Consider the following 22722-nt stretch of genomic DNA (forward strand, 5'->3'; position numbering starts at 1 on the left):
TGCTCTCAAACTGACACACACACACACACGCACGCACGCACGCACGCACGCACGCACGCACGCACGCACGCACACACACACACACACACACAGAGTTTTAATCATGACATCTTGCAATCAGGCGACCATCACCAGTCAATCACACTGGCTAAGATCTCATCCTTAGCACGTAGAGAGTTAACACCCCGTTGCCACATCTGTGGGTGCCTCTGTGTGTGTGTGTGTGTGTGTGTGTGTGTGTGTGTGTGTGCCTCTGTGTGTGCGCGCTTGTGTGCACGTGTGTGTGTGCGTGTGATTTGAAGTTTTTGATCTAAGTAACAGGAATTAACTCTCCCTGCTTGTAACGAGATCAGCTTCAAAGTGTGAACATGCATGCATTTAGCAAAGCAGGGAGGTGTAACATCCATGTTAGTATATTTGATTCACCTTATATATTTTTGCATATATTTAACAAAAAATATATTAGAAGTCTCATGAATGTGTCTAGGTTTCATTATAAAGAAAGAATCTTTGTATTTAACTCAATGTGTGGCTAACACATACTCTAGGTGTATTTGTGATGCATGTGTTTGTACGTAGGTATGTATATGCTTCTTGTTTTGATTGATATGTAAGAAAAGGGGGGGCTATATATAAGCTGAGGCTTCCGCCCCTATCCTTTGGTTGTGACCAGAGTTTGTACTCTCTGAGTGACCAATAATAAAAAAAAAAAAAATCATTCATTCATTCATTAGTGTGTGTGTTTGCACATTCGATACGCAATAGTTATAGAACCAATAATTCTCTACTAATTGAAACAAATAGTGTTAGGCACCAACAAATTTATCTGCTGTAATAACATGAATCTTTGTCTGAAGGACTCCTTTGCCCGCTTAAATCAACAAAATAATGACTCTGCATTTCTGCCTAATCAGCATTCAAAGCTTCAAACATAATGCAAATAATTAACCTCTAAAAGCATAATTTGTATTCTGTGAATAAAACTCAATGTAATATGGGGCTTTGTTTACCGATAGCCTGTGCCTTACTCACCTGCAGCTCTTTGCTGTAGCTTTTCAAGAGACCTCATGTGTTCAGTTGTAAGGCTTTGTTAGCCTGTGGGATACTGCAGTTCTTTACATGCAGCACTTGTCACAACAAATCTAATACCATTAAATCTTTTGTCCACGTTTTGAGTGGCCAGTAATTTTTCCAGCACCAATCTACTGCAAATAACTACTGCAACCTCATTAGGATTGTGAGGGTTTAATTCGCAGTCAGCACTATTTAGGCAATGTATATTTAGCAGAGACTGAAAATAATATAAATGAATTCTTATGACATTCAGAAATAATGACTCCATTCACTTACCCTATCAGATTAATGCAACTCATGCAGTGGCTTTACTGTGAATGTGCAACAACCAAAAATGTAAATCAAATACATCAAGATAACTAATGAAGCCCTAAAGTAAAGTTTATTGGTCTGGTTTATTTCCTTTGACACGTCTCCTGCTAAATATTTTTTTTCCCTGCCTGTCTGCAAAGCATTTACCAATATTCAGAATGTGATGTTTGAGTCCTTTCTGCCACATTCAAGGATTAGCCAGTCATACAGAAGTCCCATTCAGATGTCAAAATATGAATGTACTAACTGACCTAAAAAGAACTTCAGGCCACACCGTCATAAATCTACAGCTCCATCACACTGGCAGCACTATTCATTAGTTTTCTAATCTAAATGTCTCAGGCTGGAGTTGAGGACTGTGAGTATGAGGCTGCCATTAAGATGATAAAGTGGGCACTTTCTATGACAATTGTCCGGATGAATTGGATCCACAACACCTCCAGAAAGATAAACAACATTTTCCGGCTTTTCAGAACTTGCCTCTCAAGACACTCATCTACCTGCACACTCTTTGCATAGGGCTTATACAGACTACACAGCATCGGCTCACAAATGGCCCAGTAGGCCTTTTTCACAGAAGTATTTTTAACATGTCACAGTACTGAAACACAGGTGTAAATGATAAAATTAAGGATGGCTGAATTCCAATGAGCTACTTCAGTTTCAGGGCCCTAGTATTGTGCAGGCTGGCGCACTGTCACTCTGGCATAGCTTGATGGGAACGGAGCCCTTGTTAATGTTATCAGTAACACTTGTGCTGTTCCTATTATGATAAGGCAAAATGTCTGCTGTGATGACCTGTGAAGGCCTAATTTTGATTTTATTAGGGATGCATGATAACAATATTTTCCATCCCATACCAATATAGATCTGCTTCTCATGGCTGATACTGATAAGATAACCAATATTACGCACATTATTATTTTTATTATTATTATTATTATTATTATTATTATTATTATTGTTATTATTATTATTATTATTTCGCTCCTTTTTATTGATGAATCACAAACCAACTTTAAAGGTACATTCTGCCGCCTACTGTATCGAAGTGTGAAGAAGCTGCACTTGTTGAATCAATCAAATCAATTTGACTTTATTATCGGCTTAATAAAAGAAGTTTATTTTATTTATCTATTGATTGGATATCATTTTACTGATACTAATAAATAGGTAATATACATTTCCCAATGATGGGTCGATAATCATGTTAATCATAACCAGTATTAATCATAACAAGTATTTAACTGCTTCAGACTACAGTTATAACATGCCAAAATGCTTGCCAGTATGCTGTTCTCATATACTATATACTATATAACAATGTGCAGAGGATAGTTTGCCAACAAATCATTGACCATTTAAATACAGGAAGCTTTGAATACGTACTTTAAGTGATATATTTTCAGTTGGACTCAAATACCATCAGATAATTGTATTTGGTTGCCTTTCAAGGAACAGCTCACTGTGCTAAAATAAAATAATAATGTGTTTCCTGAATAAACGATTAGAAAGTGTCAGATGTATTTTTTCACCTTCTCAACATGTTCACTTTGCAAAAGTTTGCTTCAAGCAAGGACTTCGCTCTGCCGTCAAATAGTAGTAAAAGCTGGCAACATTTCATTCTTGTTGTTGTGGAATTTCCCTCTACACAGAAAATCAATATCATGGGTTGGGTGTTGAATTACAATGTGAGTGTTGCAGGAATGGTGTTGCAGGAATCTTTCCAATGTTGTCATGTAGAGGAGCAACATTTATCGATTTTGAAAGGCACAAAAAAGGGGAGTTTATTCCTGTAAGTTATGTGCTACGTTAAAAGGCTGCAATGTTAAATATTGGTTTTCATATTCATATGTCTTCTATATTCCTTTTTCTTCATAGTTTACTCTGTCTCCTTTGTGATCTTTCATTTAGAAGACATTTAGTGTGATAAATGTTCAGTGTTGACCAGTGTTTACGTTTGGTGACGTAGGAGCTACTCTCAAATGTTGACCAGTTTTTACATTTAAATAACTGACTACCACTCAATAGTAACTACAGTATTTAACCACACATACAGCCCCCAAACATCCGTATACATAATGTATATATTTCTCTCTCTGACTCAATCACTGTATCTCTCTACTCTCATCTCATAAATCACTAATGTTGGTATCAGCGGGCAACAGTTTCCTACTGCACAGAATACATCAATATGCGTGCACACACACACACACACAGCACATCATGCTCCCCACTAATATGCTCCCCACCTCCCTCCTTTGTCTGCCTTTGCCCTCTGTAAAGGGCACCACACACTGGTGGCATTTGAAGTGTGTCAAAGAAGTCACACCTTTTGTTTCTATATAAGCCCTTTTGTAAGCATCATCAAGACGCATGTAAATCTGAAATCATGTAATGTGTCAGGATATGGTGCAGCACTACTTTCCACCCGCAATTCAGCAATCTGTTGACTAGTACTTCTGTCAGTTCAATAAGTCCAGCGTGTGCTACAACCATCAAATGACTCTACACAACAACAGTTTATCCCAATTCTCTGACGTTTTATAGACCAATGAATTCATTATTCATTGAAAAAATAATCGGCAGATTAATCGATACTAAAAATAATTGTTATTTGCAGAGCTAAAATCAATTAGTGCTAAAGCAATTAGCCAGTTAATTACTTCGTTGATCAACAGAAATTAATACACAGCCATTTTAATGGTAAGTAAAGTCAGTAGAAATAACAACACTCAAAAATGTTTATGAGATAAAGGCATTTGCTGCTTTCAGCTTTGTGAGGATTTGTTAACGAAATATGTCATTTTAACTGAATTTTATTGTTTGTTACAAATACAGTCCCAAAATGTTATCTTTTATTTTAAATAGGGCTGTCATTTAATAAAATATTTAATCACGATTAATTGCATGGTTGTCCAAAGTTAACTTGTGATTAATCACAAATTAATTGCACATTTTTTATCTGTTCTAAATGTACCTTTTTAAGGTAGATTAACAGCGTTTGGAGGATTTTGCGTTAAGGCAGTATTGTCACATAAACTTGGACAGCCCTAATTTTAAATTATTCAACTGCAGAAAAGGTCCCCACAGACTGCTGCTGTGAGTATTGGAGGTATTTAGAATCTGGCAGCTGCAGTGTTCCAGCATCTGCTGGAAAATATATGTATATATGCAGCTCATGACAGTGAAGTGCTTGCCCATGTATGTACTTGGCTTGCTTATACACAACAAAGATAGAAAAGCCAGCCTTTGTCACTGCTGTACTATGGTACCTGCGAACCTTGGTCCTGTGTAGAAAAAGTACAGAACCATTATGTCAATCATATACCTGCTCTCCATCTTTATGTTGCACACCAGATCTACTGGATCTGTGACATTATGCTCTACATTGAAGCTATTGTAGGCTTATTCATGACTCTTGAAGAAAACAGTAGCCCACAGTGCAATATTTGCAGTATGTATGAGCATTTATGAAACTGCATAATCCTCACTCTGCCTTCTTTTCTCTCTCGCTCTCTCTCTTTCTGTCTGTCATTTTTTCCAGGATGGGAAATTCACCAGAACTGAAGAACTCATGCCAGCAGAACCACCTGCAGTCAAGATTGTGGGACAGTCCTCCTTTGTCGACTTTGGTGAGAATGACAGAGATTTGGTGTTTGGTGTTTGCTGTCATTTTTGACAAACACCTAGTGTGTTTGTGTGTGGTGGTGACAGAGTAACAGACAGATCCCTTTTAAACCTGGCATTAACTGTGGGGATTTGGATTGTAATTGGACAGACTGAAGACAGACAAAAAAACACAGGAAATGTCTGTGTCAACGCTTTTCTAAAATGCTTCAAAAACCTCTGAAAATAGTCTGATTTGTACTGGGCAGCAGAATACTGAAAAGTGACTTGCCCCTTCTGTGTGTGTGTGTGTGTGTGTGTGTGTGTGTGTGTGTGTGTGTGTGTGTGTGTGTGTGTGTGTGTGTGTGTGTGTGTGTGTGTGTGTGTGTGTGTGGGTGTGTGTGTGTGTGTGGGTGTGTGGCACACCCATTCCTCTCCTTAGTCCTTTTAGCTCCCTTTTTATTCAAAGCTGTGTAGCTTCAAAGGCTTTCAAATAGGACTGTCTGGTCTTTTTGGCTTAGGCGTCTCTACAGCGCTCTCATCGCATAACTTTCTTTCCCTACACACAACACAAATGCTCACCCCTTTCCAGACAGGCTAATCTCAAGCGTGCACGCACAATTGCAGACACACATTTCCACAAAACACACTCTGGCCACACACACTCAATCCTACATAGAGCCAGATTTTTCTGAACAGCTTATCCCCTTAAACAATCTTGGCCAGTAGTATTTATTGTTAAGCTCAGCTTCACATTTATCCACAGCAAATCTCCGCTGGCTCTCTAATCTCCAGGCTGCAGCCTGTGCACCACAAAGTGGCCCCTGGTCGCTCTTGTCAGAGCTACCACCTCAGCCAGGCGATGGGCAGAGCTGGTGGTGCCCTCATGAGCTTGGTTTTGAATTAGTATTAGAATACTGTTTTGTTTAACAGTACAACAGTCAATAAGTAAAATTAGGAATATCTGGAGGAAAACTGAATTCTCTCAGCCGCTACTGTCAAGAGGGTCCTGAACAATTGTGTAGTTGGTCAGGTGCCAAAGTAAAAGACTGGTTGTACTGAGCACGCTCTGTGTAAAATGTGAAAACCTAAGCTCTGTTGGCTGTTCTGGAAGAATAGTCTTCCTAAGCCTGAGGTCAGTTGAGGTTATTCTTGGCTTTAAAGTGAGAATATAAAACTAAAAAAGTATCAAAAGTGGCAGTTACAAGGTTAGGGCATATTTATTTCCCTATGTTTATTGAAATATTCTTTCATGATATAATAAAAAGTGTAGAAACCAAAAGAGTGATAAAGTCAACAAACTGACCCAGTAACGTCCAAGCAGTCCACCAAAAGCTAATAGTTATATCGATTCAAGTAAAGGCTTGGTCCTAGCAGAAAGTGGCACAACAAAATCCATCTGCATGTCTTCACAAAATGCATGGTTTGAGAAGCTCGTGGATGTAGGGCCTACTCCCAAAGCAAATACTGCTCTACTGTAGCTGACAAATGGACTGGTAACACTCAGTCCAACAGCTCCCAGTTAGCAAGCTAGCTCTAGACTGGCATTTCCACTACAGACACTTATCGAAACTGTTTACAAACCAAGCCTTTTTTTGTGGAGCAGTTTACAGTCAGACAGAGGACTTAGCAAGGTATGATACATTCTGCACTCCCTTAAGGCCAACACTTTCATGACTGTTTGCTATTAGTCAACAGCAAGAATTTTCTAAATCTGAACTCCACTCCATTGGAGCAGATTTATTTTCACCTCTGCAAGACAATTCAGTGACTGCAGGGATTTTATTGAAATTCACCTTTTTTCATTTCCGATTCGACTGGACCATAAGGCTTCCACACCCAAACTCTGCAGCATATCAAATTCAGACTGTGCTATTTAGTTTTGTTTTCAGCTATGTGCTGTCTTTAGCTGTATAATGTTCGATGCATTTTTAATTAACTTTAGGGCTTGTGTGGCACTCATGAGCACACAGACACACACAAGTGTGCACCCTGAACTTCATACTGATAAACACATCCTTATTGGCAAGATTAATCTGTTAATCTCATTGCAGCTCGGGGTGTCCATCAAATATTTAGTGAACAAACTTCCCCTTCCCAAATTGGCAATAATGTATGAGCCAGAGGGGAAATGACCTATATGCTATGTGTGTATGTGCGTGTGTGTGCCTGTATGTCATGAGGGAATCTGTCTCACAGCGTGTTTGTGTCATTTTCTGCCGAGTGTGTGTGTGTATGTAATTCATCATCTCTAGGGGTGGTGACCTTTTTTTGTTTAAATCTCGAGCTTATCTCAACAAAAACTTTTTCATTTCTTTAATCCTTTTGTCTTTTTTTTTTCTTTTTTATACCTCCTACGGCTCGGAAAAGTCATTTCAAGATGTTGCCCTCGTTAGCCGAGGATTGAAGCTTTTGAGGGTCACGGTTCTAATAACCTGCCAAATTCTGGGAGAGAGATGCCTTGCAGGATGTAACGTCTCTCTTTTTTTGGTCCCGTTTTGTCTGCTTCACTCAGCCCCTCCGCGGCTGTCGCTGTCTATCTTTATTCCTCTTGATCTACTGTATATCTGCTATCTATGGCTTTCTCGCTTTTCACACTCCTTTTCCTTCTCCTCCCTCTGTTCTTCATCTAAACATCTTTTGGTGTCATTGTTATGACATTGTTGTAGGAAGCCTCTGTAGTTACCCACTATCACCCCATCTCTCTTAATCCCTCTCTTTTTTTGGATGTTGGGGGAAAACTTCACTATTCACTTCAGTAAGAGATTGTTAGTGTTTTAAAATTTATAGAACAATGATATCCAGCATTATTTAAAGAAATTATAATATGGTGTAGGCAGTAGTTGAGGCCAGGTTACATCAGTCACTCTGTATCAATTAATGTTTGATTTTAATTCATCACTCTGTATCTGTACTCTGTATCTCTAAATCTCTCTTGTCAGGCGGAGCCAAGAAGAAATGCTCTATGCCAACAAAAGCGAAGTTACTGTTTGTTATGAAATCAATGGGGTTGGATAGGAGACTCGGTATGAGTCAGATGAGACTGGCTCTGACAAGAAATACACACCAAACTGAAAGAAAACTTGCACTCTTCGGTAAAAACTCTTTAAATATTTTAATGCCGCAAGTCCAAAAGTGATGCATTTTAGCCTGAAGCAAGCAGTGTTCTTTCCTTTATATTCTGCTGCAGCTGTAAGACAAACGCACATACAGCTCAAGTCAATACAGGAAGAATATGCTGGTCCCCTCTCCTTAGCACATATACAGTATATACTCACTACTGTAAATATACAGGTCCAAATCTGAAAAGCCAGTCTATGTTGAAGTGGACTGCGTGAAAATGTTAACAAGTATTGTCACATTAAATGCTACAGTGGAGGAGACAAACCACTTCAAGTATTTCAAATTGAAAAGTCTGAGATTGCAGTTGTATAACATTAATCCTTTCCCTCTCCCCCAAAAGCCAATCATCTGCACAGCCGAACAGGGAAACTTATCAGTGTATCTGTGTTGTTGCATTGATGCGAGCATATAGTTGAGATTCACAACAGTTCAAACTAATTTCGTGCGGCTACAAGGAAAGGAGGATATCACACTAATGCACAGGATTACCAAGACGGGTGAAGTTATTCAAACATTCGACATTAAACTTGTTCAGGTGCTCTGGTGGGATGAGCAGACAGCGTCACACCACAGCAGTCTGGATTGAGCTGTAAAAGAAGTTCATGTTTTGAAACCATGCGCATAGAATTATAACCTGTGGGGAAAAAGGTGTCTTAAACCACATGTGAGGGCAAAATCACCAAACTTTTGAAGCGGTTTCTTATGATGCTTTGAGATGGCATTAAAATGTTTAGCCACGTTAACAGTATGGCTCAAGGTAAGGCTATGTGGTCAATCATTTCATTATTTTGATCCTGATAAAACTTTAAGGTAGATGCCATGAATTTTTTTTTAACGTTGCTGCTCTTCAGAGGATGAATCGTCCTAACTTTGGTGATCCCTTGATCGTTCCTGTGGCACCATTACAAAGTTGACATTTTTAGTTCTTGGAGAAATATCAACAACTATTGGGAGTTCTATGGCACTTAAAACAATAGGTTACTTTTTGAGCTGGGGATAAATGTGTTACATTTGAATCAAACCTCTCTGTCACATAATACTGACGATTGTATTTATCGCTGTTTATTGAGTTGCATGAAATTGTGTCTATTCCCTTTTCCAACTATTCGTGATTCATCTGCCTACACTACCTACTTAAATTGTGCTCCCACTGCATCAGCTTTTCATTTTTAGGATATCTTGGATTTGCCAATGTTATTATTATTATTCTTTTGATGAAATCTGCCTACCCATGCATGAAAATACCAAATCCTTGCCAGCCAGCTGATTGCCTAATAACACATTTACGCTAGAATTAGCGTGTATATGAAGATTTTAAAAAGGAAGGTAAACCCACTAAAAATATGCAATCGACTTCCGTTGCCAGGAGACAAGTTGGCCTTTCAGGTTTTAGGGTTTTTTTTCATGTGTGTCACTTTGGTCATCACAAGCATGCTGGGAAAATGGGCAACAATAGAAAGCTGCAGCTCATGAACATCATCAGACTATAAATAACTGATGTAAAAGCTAGTTTCAAAATAGTCTTAACAATATTCTGAAATAAACATGTCATTTTTTCCAGAGCTGCAAATGGAAGTAGCTAAAAAGTGAGACATCTCACTTCTTTCTCACCTCTGTTATGAGTTCAGGTAGCTGGCAAGGATCTGGTACTGAGTTGACCTCAGACTCCGGCAGCAGAAATGTATTAGTGGGTGGGCATAAAATTTTCACGGGAGGGCACGATAATTAAATTGTTGTTCCTTGTGCGTATATGCGCATGTTAATGTAGAGATACCCACATCGTTTCTGCGGCTAGAGGATCGCTGCAGGTAATGTCTTTAATATTTTCCTCATTAAGGACATTTTTCAACCCTCTCATCCTAGCCGTTATTGAGCAGGATGATACTTTTTATGACCTGTCCCACCTGATCCACACACAGAGGGACGTGCCTCAGTTGAATATGAGTGTGTCATCTCAGCCCATTGAAGCTGGAGCCAATAAACACCCATGACTACTATTGTACCCATTCGAAAAAGACAAAAGTCTTTAGTGGGTGTTAACCCAGTAACATCTGGCTTTTGTCTTTAATGTTTTGGTTTTTTTTGTTTAGTGTGAAATATAAGTCTAAGTGCTAAGCAATCTTTGGTTCTCACCTGGGCGATATCTCAACAACATCATGATGCCCTTTGGTGTCTAAAGTGATTGATGCAGAATAAACATGCTAATGCAAGCTCAGGCATCGTGCTGTGTGGATTAGAGACATATGATTAAAAAAAAATAATAATAATAACAATAATTGAAGAAGTTTTGAATATTCATGGTCCATGCAGTTCTGCTGAATGACCCTCATGTATTTGTCATAACAATGTGTGAAGCCGCCTCTGAATTTCCTGTTTTTTTGGATAGCTCAGCATGATCAGGCCGTGCTTTGGCGACAAATGTTGATTTCAAGATCAACATCAGAAATTAACATCTCAGTCTACTCAGGCGTTGTACTGTGTGAATTAGAGACACATGACTTCAAGGTTTAATAGTTATTTTTTGTCCAGATTGGTCTGCTGATGGACCCTTCTGTATTTCCAATTTGTCTACCTCCTCTTCCTTTTCTTATCTTCCTCCCCTTCATCCTTCTCCAAAGCTTCGGGCCCAACTCACTGCTGCACAGCAGCTATAATTTTATTATTACTATTCAGTGTTTGTTACTCTGTGTGAGGCCGTCTTATAAGCCCATCTGATCACTTCTCTCCAGGCTAATTAAAGAGCAGCATTTCGGCTTTACCATAAAACCTTGAATGAATGGCCGCAGGGAGGCCGAATGAAAGAGAGGAGAGGGAGTGAGGAAAATGAAAGAGTGAGGGGGGTGGCAGACTTCAAAGATGACATGAAGTGATATGAAAAAAAAGAGGATAAAAATGTGAAGATATGCTGAAATGGATGATCTAGAGAGGGAGGAGAAGATGGCAGGTAGGGGATTGAAGGAATGAACAGAGAGCAGGACAGGATGAGAGAGCAACATTGCATCCCTGTGTGATCTGGAGTGTGAATTATTTCCATCACACATCACACTTTCAATTGTCACTCTGTCCTTCTACCGTTCCCTCTCTGTCTCCCACTGCATTTCCCTCTACATATTTGCCTGTCGACCTTCCTTTACTACTTTCCCTTGATCGCTCTCTTTTTCTCTGTCTCTTTAAAGTTATTTATTAGCAATTTATAATTATATATTATGACAGCAGCAACAATAATTCATAAAGACACGATGATAAAAAAGGCACTGAAACACAACTGCTTATGCACTTGTGCAGTAAAAGTCAGCTTTTGTAACTCATATTTTTTGCAGACTGTTGGATACAGTGCTGCTAGACTGCATCTCTGCCTGCTCTCTCCCAGGGTTTAGTGTTAGGACCTCTTCTGGGGAAGCTCATTTAGTAAGCAGCAGAAGCTTCAGTCCATTGGAATGTCAGCAACTGTTTTGTCAGTGATGTAAGACAATACATGCTTTCTTTTTCTTTATAATACTTCCAAGTCAAATGCGAGTGCCATTATGTGTTACCTACAGTACAATATTTGTGCCCACTTGATGAAAACCTTTGATGCTTTCTTTCTTTCTTTCTTTCTTTTGACAGACCATTATTTTTGTCTTTTTCTTCTTTCTTTTTTTGGCCTTCCGTTTTCTAATTGGCCCATAAACAGACAACTTTCTCTCTTTTTTCAAAAATCACTGCTTTTCGCTGACCAATGTCATGTTTAATTGCCTTTCAGCTGAACCAGTCTGGCCTGTGTCACCAACCCTGGGTTTAGTGCTGTATGCGTGGCAACTTTTAATCTAAAAACAACAAGATTTATTATTAAGTACTGCTTTCAGTCTGAATAAGAGATTGTTGTAAACTCTAATTGAATTGCACAATCACAGATCGCAGATACTGGCCTTCCACAGAGCACACATGCCAACAAGATAAATGCATTAAACACCAAACGGTAACAATGAAAATTCATCTGCCTGAGTAGTGTCCATATGGCTAAACTGGAGGTGTATGTGTGCATGTATCCATTCAGGTGTGTGTGTATGTTCATGGATGCATACGGGAACCTGTCCACACGCCAGTGTTTGTGTGTGAGCAGTTCTTTTTCCGGCACTAGACTCTTAATAGATGCACAGCATATGCCAGACAAAACAGGCCCATCTGCCTTATCACTGAGGTAATTGCATTTTTCAAAGTGACAGCGGTCGATGCATAATTCATCATTAGGTAAAGCACAACGAAGTCCCACAGCCAAGTATGTCAGTGAGCTACACTGCAGGTAGGATGGAGGGAGGCTGCTCGGCGACCAGCAGCTCACGAAGATATGGAGATTTAGCAGACAGCGAGATAGGAATGTGTTTGGAAGTGATATTTAAAATTGGAGCGGCTGTCATCATGCTCTGTGTGTATGTCAGTGTGAGAGTGAGTATGTGCTTGTGTGTGTACGTGCAGGTAAGTCAGCATGTTAACAGGACAGCCTATTTCTCTCAGCTCTCCCCTCAGGCGTTCCTTCCCCACTCATCTTATTATATTGTGTTACATCCAACCTGTCCTCCTCTCCCTCTTGTCTGCCTCATTCTCTCCTCAACCACTGCGTACCTTTCACGCAGTTTTTCCCTTTATTTCCCATTGTATTTTTTCTCTTTCAGTGGCTGTCTTGTCATGTTTTCAACCAGTGCTTTCTTACTCGCTTTGCTTTTTCAGTCCAGCATTCTTCATCAGTTTCTCTCTCAGTCTCAGACTTCCTGCAGAAATGGGTGTAAAACAGACATACTGGAGTGTTCCTCAGCAAGTTAAGATCAGACTCAGATGTTTAAGCAGTATCACATAAAAGCAGCCATCTGCATTTGTTAAAGACATCCCTCCAGACCATATTAATGAAGTAAAAATGCGGCAATGGGAAAAATAAAATCTCTTAATCAAACACCATTTTGTGATATCCCTCACATTCAGAAATATTCCAATCCATATGCAAATGATCGAGTCTCCTGGGTTTACAGTTTCCAAGTTCAGATATTAATTTGCACATTTTAATATGCAATTCGATGCAAATTGCAAAATACATCCGACACAAAAGTGTCCTTCATTGAAGGTAAAACCTCCATCTTCCTCTTATTACAATGTCTGCTGTGCAGTAATTATGCATAAGTAGTGCTCTCAATTATAAGGACCCACCCACAGTGATCTACACATTTATTAGCACTTTATTTTGAATTAGTATTTAAGTATTATCGCATTGTGTTATTTAAAGGGAAATCCACACTGCCATTTTGTGTTTGCATCCACTATAACGATACAGCAGAGGTTTTCAAACTGTGAGGTGTAAATATCCCCGGTGCTTCAGGACAGTTGAAACAGGCAGTGGGAGAAGGAGATGTGAGGCAAGGAGCTGCAAGGGTCAGGTGTATGGAGCCTGGAGGGGCTACAGAGAGCATTCATGATCAATTCATTCCCACATGTTGATTAATTTATGGGCACAAGATACAATTCAGGCACACGTTTTAGTAAATTTGTTAACATAAGTGTAAAGCCAGCAAAATGGGATGCATCTATCATTTTTCCAACATACCTCAGAGGAAACCAAGCCCACTTCCATATGATAAAAACCTCAAAGGCATATGACAGCTACAGTAGCATGATAACTAGGGATGGTGGCCTGAATTTGATGAATTTACTGTTTATCAGACCACAAATGAGACGAGACTTAGATTGGAATCGTAATACATGCCAGTGTTCTTGGTGCCAGGCCTTATTGTGGAAAAACTAGGGCCGTCAAAGTTAATGCAATAATAACGCCTTAACGCAAATTCCTCTTAACTGCGTTAATTTTTTGACGCGTGATTAACGCACGTTGTGGATGGCAAGCAGTGACAAACCTCCTTGAGCAGATATGGATAAAGAAAAGGCTCTTTTGAATGGCAGGTTCAACTTCAAAGCCCTACCAGATGCTTCCCTTGACAAGAACATAATAGAACATGCATATATATATATATATATATATATATATATATATATATATATATATATATGCATGCATTGTTCTAAAACCAACTGGAAGATGATTTGGCATGCTTACCAACACGGTCAGCAGTTGGGAGCTGCAGCAGTTGCTGTAACACATGGAGGCAATTAAGGTACTTTAAAAACCCTTAGTACCCGATTTCTGCAACTTCTGTCACTACTTGTATATTCAAGAACATACACTATCCCTGACGCTCCACTTAGACTCAAGAATAACATTTTTGGGGACATACTAAATTGTATTTAAACCTTAAATGAGCCGGATTGATTCAGTGTAAGTGGGTTCCTAGAGAAGAGTTTTAGAGACATATGGGAGAGATTTAAAATAATAGTATGCCCTCCATCAGGTTCAAATTTATAAGTGAATCCATTTTAAAGAACTCTTGTATTTAAATAACTCTGGGCTTGTGGAGGCATAAATAATGTGTCTGGTGGCAGAATTCTTAAGTTGAAAATTGTGTTTTATGTGTTAATATCAGCTTTCCTTTATTCTTTTCCGTTTTTTTTTTTTTTTTTATGACTCATTGGTCCTCCCCAAGGACAATACCTAAGTCATGTCACAAGCATGCCTCCCAATCTATTACACCTATAGCACGCATAATTGCAGAAAGCTCACATACTGACAGTACCACACACAGACCTCAGTCAGATCACTGGTTTGTAATAACACTCAGGCTTCCCCCCATGTGCGTTTGCATATTGTGATTTGCATTGTTTTCGGTGCTGCGTTGTACTCTATGAATGCCAATGTGTCACAATGCATATTTGCAGTTCTCTCTCGTAGTCTCTCTATCGCTTGTGTTGTTTTCTTTACCCATTTTCTCCTCTGCCCCGTCCTTCCCCAGGCCTCCCCTCTCTTCACCGCCCTCTCCTCGTTTCAACCCCTACCTGCAGTTTCCTCCCTCTGCAAGTTTCTCAGCCAATCTCCATCACACCACGCATTGTCGGCAGGAGGGAGAGAGGCATGGCGGAAGGGAGGGAAGGAGGGAGGGAGAGAATGATGGTGAATAAAGTGGAGGAGGGATGGACGGAGAAACTGAAGCATTACGACTGAGAAGGGAATAATAGAAGGAGGGAGATAGAGTGACTGACAGAGAAGTGAGCTAGAAGAGGAGGAAAAGAGGGGAGGAGGGTGAGACGGGAGACGGATGGAGGAGAGCATAACGGGACTAAAAGAGAGACAGATGAATAGGTAGATGAAAGAAGGTATTGATGGAAGAAAGGACAGGTGGGATGGAGGGTGTGTGTGTGTATGCATTCGTGTGTGTGGCAGAACTGACAGTAGGCATTGGAGACAGAATGCCAAGTAACAACCTCTGTAGGACTGAATTAGCACTCAATCGGTGTCTCTCTACGTCTGCCTGTTTCTTTGATTCTCTCCCTACAGTATCTCATCAGCATCTACACTGCTCTGTCTCTATCTACACTCCAAAAAATGCTCAAATGGTGCAGTAGACTCACTCATATTCAGTATTTCGGTTTGTTTTCATCACACCCACACTAATGCAGTTAATTAGTATGCCAATGACTGTTTGTTTCCAACTATTACAACATTTTCTGCGCAAGATATTTGCAGCACTCCTGCAGCCTCTGACTGAAAGTGTACTAACTGATGTGCTGAGAACAAAGACAGAAGATTGCAAAATTGTGTTGAAACAAATTTAAGTATTGCGCTTCCATAAAGTTGGAGGAGTTTTGAGAGGATTTTTAAAGAGGACATTATACTAATTTTTAGGTTCATACTTTTATGTGGGGGTCCTAGTAGAATAGGTCTACATACTTTAATCTTCATACAACACATTGTTTTTCTCATATGGTGCATTGCTGCAGCACCCCTTTTTACAGTGTCTTGAACGCGCCGTTTTTGCTACAGAGTGAGACATCAAGAGTTGCACATGCACATTGCTTAATGGGCAGGATGTAGCCAATCAGAGGCAGAGTAGCCAGCCATTGCAAAGACCATTGTTGACTGTTGCTCAGACAATGTTAACAGTTGATAGACATGCGACTTCACCTTTGAAAAGTTAAAGTGGTAGTTTGTGATTACACTACACTAAATCATTTGTTAATGAATCAAACAACAACTAATATTATTATTGCAACCAAAGTGCAACATTGGATGTACATGTCATTTCATTACTTTGTGTCACCTTTAAATAATGTAAAAAAAAAAAAAAACACACTTTAAAATGGACAAAATTAATGTATTGCAGTGTACCTTCTAATGGCGTTTTCTTAATTCAGACCCCACCATTACTCTTTCTCTTTGTCTCTGTTCATACTGCAAAATAAATTGTTTGTCTTTACACTGATTTGAAGGCTAGTAACACCATATTACACTGTCAATGGGAACAAATTCTGATATTGTTTAAGTATGATATCATGGTTTGTCTTTAGTGAAACATGATAAATATCTTCCTGATATTGGGAAATCTATATTTTATCCTATACATTGGTGAAATTATAAATGGAGCCAATAATATTAAGCTAAATTGCTTTCATTGACTTAACGAGCACAGCGTTTACTGTACGCAATCAGACACATTAGGTGACAGTCGTAGTTGTATTGCAGCATTGTGTTGTCACACTCATGACGTCAAACTGCTGCACCTGGGTAGAGAGCCAAACATGACATTGCTGGTGTGGACATTTATTTACATATTACACATTCAGGAGAACATTCAGGACAATATGATTGTAATTTCCAATACATGTCCTGCAAGGGTTCCAGGAGGAGAGAAAAGTCTACAGGGTTTTTAACAATACAAATCTTAATGGAATATTAAATAATCCAATTTTGCTCCCTGCATCTTAGCCTTTCTTCATCTATGGCGTGCATACACTACATGTTATTAACTTTTTTTTAAATACTAAAATGGGAAATGATTAGCTATCTTATCAGCACCAACCATTAGAAACGGATAATAATCGTTAACTGCTATTGGCCGTAAAACCCAGTATCATGCATCCCTATTTGTCTTCACATGTTCAGTAATGTTTCTGTCCACTTGTTTTAGAATTATAAATGTGTGTTTTAACAAATTCCTCTAACTTAACTTAACAAATATAATCCTCTTATGTCGATCACAGACAGTTTAACATTCTTGTGTAATTTTAAATATGTAACAGTACAGTAAAATACTTGTTTACCTACTATCTTTTGTAGTGTATCTCCTTATCTCGCTCACTTTTTCTCCCCTTCTTCCTCAGTTGCCCCTGACAGCCATATCCAGTTTCTCCTCCTCCCCTGCTTTGTACTGTCATTCATCATCATTGTCATTCAGTTTTCCCCTTCCACATGGCACAACATCTGTTTGGGAGTGTTGCACTTGCCCTGTTGAAAGGGATTCAGACAAACAGTACGATGAGAAGCCTGGAAGCAGTTTCACCTCTTTATGTCTGGTGTCAATTTCCGTGCCAACAGCTGAACACAGAAAACATGTGTGTACTGTCTTTGTGAACTAGCCAAAAAACTTCAAAAGCTGTGCTGTTTCATGCTATTATTTTTTTTTACGCAGAGACCTTCTTACAGACTTGTCATAGCTGGAAAGCCCAGGTACAAGAAATAACAATAACTATGGCTTGTCTGATTTCTTTTTTATTACTATTGCATAAGAACAGTTAAACAAATACCAGAATAGATGTCAATTAATTTTCTGTTGATTAAGTGATTAGATCATTGTTTTAGCTCAAGTTAAACTCTAAATTATTGTGTGAGTGTAAATGTAAAATGAATTGCGGTTTTACATCATATGGCATACACTGGCATTTGACAAGCTTCTGATATTTTCAAAGTGCATTTAATTTTGAGCAGTTCTCTCCACACCATCATTTGTAACACACACACACACACACACTGCCACATGCATAGGGATTTTATTATTCTCTAGTATGTGCTTTCACATGGGCCTCACAGGGTTTCATGCTTATACCGTGGTGGATGTGTGCACTACTATGCAGGGATTGTTTTGTCATGTTAAGTGCGTGTGTGTGTTTGTGTTATCTGAAAGTGAGTCTGGTGGACTGAAGTGTTGTGCTTTGAAGAGCTGTTTTGATTTGGGAGACTCTGTCCCCGTTTGTACATTAGACAAAGCCTGCATGGCAATATGATAATAATAATTAATAGCGATGAAAATCAGTGGAGAAAATGATCCTTCAAGTCAGCTGATTATTATTAAAAGGCATCAAACAGACGAGTGCTGCTTGGATGTGTGTTTGCTCGTAGGAAACAAGCAGGTGTTCCTGTGATCCGGCTCACATGTGGGGGAAAGAAAAACAGCACCATTTTCTTTTGTTGCCAGAAACTGCGCTGCGCTCAAAGTTGCCTCCAGAACAAATCCGAGGCATTCTGATGGAATGGAAATATTAAAATAGTACAGTTTTAGAAAACAAAGGATCATGGTTCAAGCTGCTTCTATCCAACATTGTAGCTTCGCAATTTTAATTCTCTCTGTTTCTGTTTCTGGCAGATGGTGATGGCTACCAGGACCACCTCCTCCCTGTGTGTGTGGATGATGCTTGTCTACACAGTGCTATCTACCTGGCCAAGTCAGGCTCAAAGGAGGTACATAATACACACACATGACCCTATGACACTTGATGAATTGATTTTCCATTCAGTCAACTACTTTTTGGGATTTAGTACTCTTCTTCTTAGCCTTTACTTTTCTACTCTACCATTCTTTATAACACCACTCTAACACCACTTTCTGTACTCATCTTCTGCTCAAATCTGTCAGACACCACTTTAGTCATTGTTACACTTTTCTTCTGATTTGCTCCAATGTATGTTAAAAGCACACATCGTATAGTAAAGACTTTAGCTAATAAAAAATGTATGTCCTCATTCAGTATCTCACTCATTCATCCCTTAAGCAAAACTCTGACTTACTGTACAAACAGAGATTTAATGATATACTGTTTAGTCACAAGATATTTGATTTATCTACAGTATAAAAACTTGTTTGAGTTGAGGAACAGGGCGCTCCAGAGAGACGTGTTAAGGATAGAAAATTGCAATTTTTAGTTTATGTGCAGTATGTACTGTATGCATACTGTGACTGTGTTTATATAGAAGGTTGATACTGATATGTGAGAGGAAGATGATGAAATCAGAGTCTGTGCTATGGAGATGCAACAGCCAGATAATTAATGAACTAGTCAATCGACAGAAAATTAACTACGCTGCCCAGCCAAAAAAAAAGTCAGACGCTCTAATATTTCGCTGGCCGTGGTATCGTTTGGATGAAGTTGATGTCTCAACATTTATTTCCGTCCAGAGTTGCATAAATGTTTCGCCAAGATCTTGTATTGACGATGGGAGAGTCGAGCTTCTTAAATGTAAAACTTTCACAACATTACTCTCATTGCATAGAGTAAAAAGCAATGAATAGCTAAGAGGTAATTGTTCACTGTGTACACTGCTATACTGCTGTGATATGGCATTGGCCAATGGCTTGGTGAATCTTGTCCGAGTTTCTGACTTGGAGTTCCATCTTGGATGACTATTCCACTTGCTTGAGATTGTTGCAGCATTAAAAGAAGAGGTGGTTGAAAAGAAACTGCAGTCTTCCTTGTCACACTTATTGGACCCAACCATCCACCCTGACTTCTTCTCCAAGTTTTTTTTGCAGCTGTATAAAAACGTCACACTACTCCTGCCTTTAATAGTTAGGGAGGATGGTTATTGCTGCCATGACCAAAACAGGGTCACTTTTCAGCAGATTATTTATTTGTTTATGCGTGTTTTATAGTCGTGAGAACAATCTCAATCTCATCCACACTATTGTCCTTTATGTTCTGTATGGCTTCGCTCCTCTCTGTATGGATCCATTGTAGTGTCAGAGCTCCTGTTTCTCAGCACACTGGCTGTCTATTTCAAGAAGACATTAAGCACGTGGCTCACTGTGGGGGGAGGCTCTAGCTTAGAAAGACATAGGAGCTGATCTAATGGATGTCATTCTGTTTGCAAAGCCCTGCAAGATAGAAGTAATAGATGAACACACACATTCAGTCCTGTCCGATTAACGTTCACTTAGAAAAGTGAATATATTTACACAGACATATTTACTCACAGTTGTTCTTACACTAACATGAACACACACCACCGCCACCACCACCACCTACGTACCATCTTGTATGAGTCTTTTCAGTTGCATCCTACCATTTGGCAGGAGACTCCACTCCTTTTTCTTGCTTCCTCTGCTGCCAGAGAACTAGCTTCCACTTTTTATTTTCAGTCCAAAATAGAAATATTACAGGCTTATCTGCATGTCCGCCCCCACACACGTGCACAAAAAAGACACACACACGGAGACTCACTGATGCACGCTCCCTGTGGTCATGCCTTCTTTTGTTTGCCTGTCAGCAGCAAAAAAAAAAGGGAGATTGAAGAGAGAAGTGAAAGGAGGAGTGTTAAAGGAAGGGGAGGGGAGGCAGAGAGAGGAGGACTTATCTGCACTGATGGATGAAGTGAACACATGTTGTGTTCTTTGTCACTGTGTGTTTGAGAGACAGTCGTCACTGCCACAGAGAGAGACAGGAGGAGAGGGAATGATGGGTGGGTGTAGTGTGAAGGTAACCAGGCTTTCTAATCTTCTGTGTTTTCATGGAATCATGATAATAATATGTAAACGGACCGATCACCTTTTTCACAAACGTGCAGTCTGTATGTTTATCCACATCACGGTTTTGATCACATCAATTCAGTATTAATTGTGGCGTAAACACTCCCAGCGCCGTAGTTATTCTTGATCTTACACCAGGTGTATACCGTAGGGGTGTGTTCATGTGGCTCCATTACAGTAGTGCAGCTAGTCAGCAGATGTCTCCTCTAGGGGTAGGGGCCCACAGAGAAAATGGAGGGAGTGATGGAGAAAACAGAAGCGGGAAGAAGGGATGAAGGGAGACAAATGGAAATAAAAGAGAGCTTGATGTTGGAAAGGAGAGATATGGAAAAATAGTGGAAGGCAGGAGAAGGAGGAGATGGAGGGGAAGGAAGGTGAGGCAATTTAAAAAAAAAAGCTCTTTCTGTTGTCCCTTCAGAGGGAATAAGGGCGGGAAAAGCAGAAAAGAGGAATGGAGAGCGAATGAGACAAGTGATATGTACACAGGCAAAGACATGATGATGCCTTCAGGTGTGCATAGAGTCCCGCTGAGTAGAAACGAGTGTGTGTCGGTAGTTCGTCTCCGAATAGCAATTCAATCCTTCTGTCCTGCAGTCTGAGCCTGAGCTCTGCAGCACCTCTGCAGCAGCTCCAGGCCGTCAGTTCACCATATTGGTGGAAACCACAGGGGGCTTCAACAATCTCTCTGCTTCAGTCGCTGCCCTAACAGACACACACTGATCAAGCCTCATTCTACTGTGGACCTCCCTTTTTGTGCTTCCACATTCTATTACACAGTTGGAAATTACTGCAGAGAATAATGTAATTGTAACGTCAAGCCCAGTGGATCACACAGGTGGTATCTGTTTGATTATTATGTAATATTAATTGAATTACTATTTTTCATGTATGTCTTTTGTTTTATGTATTCTTTTATAATTGTGCCTTAAACACACAGCCAGTACGCAGTACCTGTCTCGTGCAAGTACGTTAACTTGGGGATGGGATGAAAAGTTCATATAAGTAGATGCTTGAAATCTGGTTTTATTTTGGTTTTATTTTTTTATTGTTGTTTTCCCTTGTTTATGAATGCTTTGGTTTTAGATTTGCTATCTTGTTATCATATGTACTAAGGCTGCAACTTTGGGCTCTGTTAAATTGTGTCGAACATTTTATAGACGAAATGGTCAATCAACAGATTAATTGATAATGAAAATACTCGTTTGTTGGTGCCTTAATAGGTACATGTTATTGTATTTGCTATGATTTAGTTTTAAACATTTTTCTTAAGGAAATTAAATAATACTTTTTTAAAAATGACAATGAAAAAGTATGATTTTAAAAAAAAACAAAAAAACATTGTATGTCAAGCGAATAGTAACAATCTACTGTATTTTAATTAGCTGGATGGAAAGACCTCATGAACATCACCGAACACTTCTGCAAGAATGAGCATTTGTAGTGAAAGAACTGCAGTGGGGCGTAGACACTGAGTGCAGGCTGACACAGCGTTCTCCCACACTGCTCATCTAGCATCAATGAGTGAGTGACCCCAAACGGCAACTGTTTGGCCACAGTTCACATCCCCTGGCTCTGTGGCCAGAAGAAACAGTCAGGAATTGATTTGCTTTGGGGATATTGCTCTTGTTCTTCTGTGCCAACTAAAGTTGACTGTATTTTATGACAAAATTCAAGAAATCCCAAACTAAAGCCTTACTATCACTGCAAGACCTCATAATGTAAATTATAACAACAGCACTTTTACCATTCATTTTGCCAAAGGGAAGATGACATGACCACAAATCTATATCACTGTATTTTCTTTTTTTAGTTTTTTGCCTCAACAGTATTATATCATGGTATAACAAATATAAAAGGAATACTCCACTCAAACATTTTTCTAGCTCTTTTCACACTATGGGCAGTGTAAGGGAACATATCTTTAGAAAGACTTTAAAAAAAAAGAAAAAAATGT

The 22722-nt window shown here is 39.4% G+C and overlaps 1 protein-coding gene across 1 annotated transcript in view; it reads left to right on the forward strand.

Moving 5' to 3' along the window:
• The window catches only part of itfg1 (integrin alpha FG-GAP repeat containing 1), a 154256-nt gene that overhangs the window by 33864 nt on the left and 97670 nt on the right, over positions 1-22722 (forward strand). Inside the window, exons 8-9 of the mRNA XM_084342494.1 lie at positions 4934-5021; positions 18612-18706. Coding sequence (XP_084198620.1) covers positions 4934-5021; positions 18612-18706 — 183 coding nt within the window. The remainder of the gene's footprint in view (positions 1-4933; positions 5022-18611; positions 18707-22722) is intronic.

The sequence above is a fragment of the Pagrus pagrus genome, assembly GCF_965226575.1.
Source record: "Pagrus pagrus genome assembly, chromosome: 1".
In the NCBI taxonomy this organism is placed as follows: Eukaryota; Metazoa; Chordata; class Actinopteri; order Spariformes; family Sparidae; genus Pagrus; species Pagrus pagrus.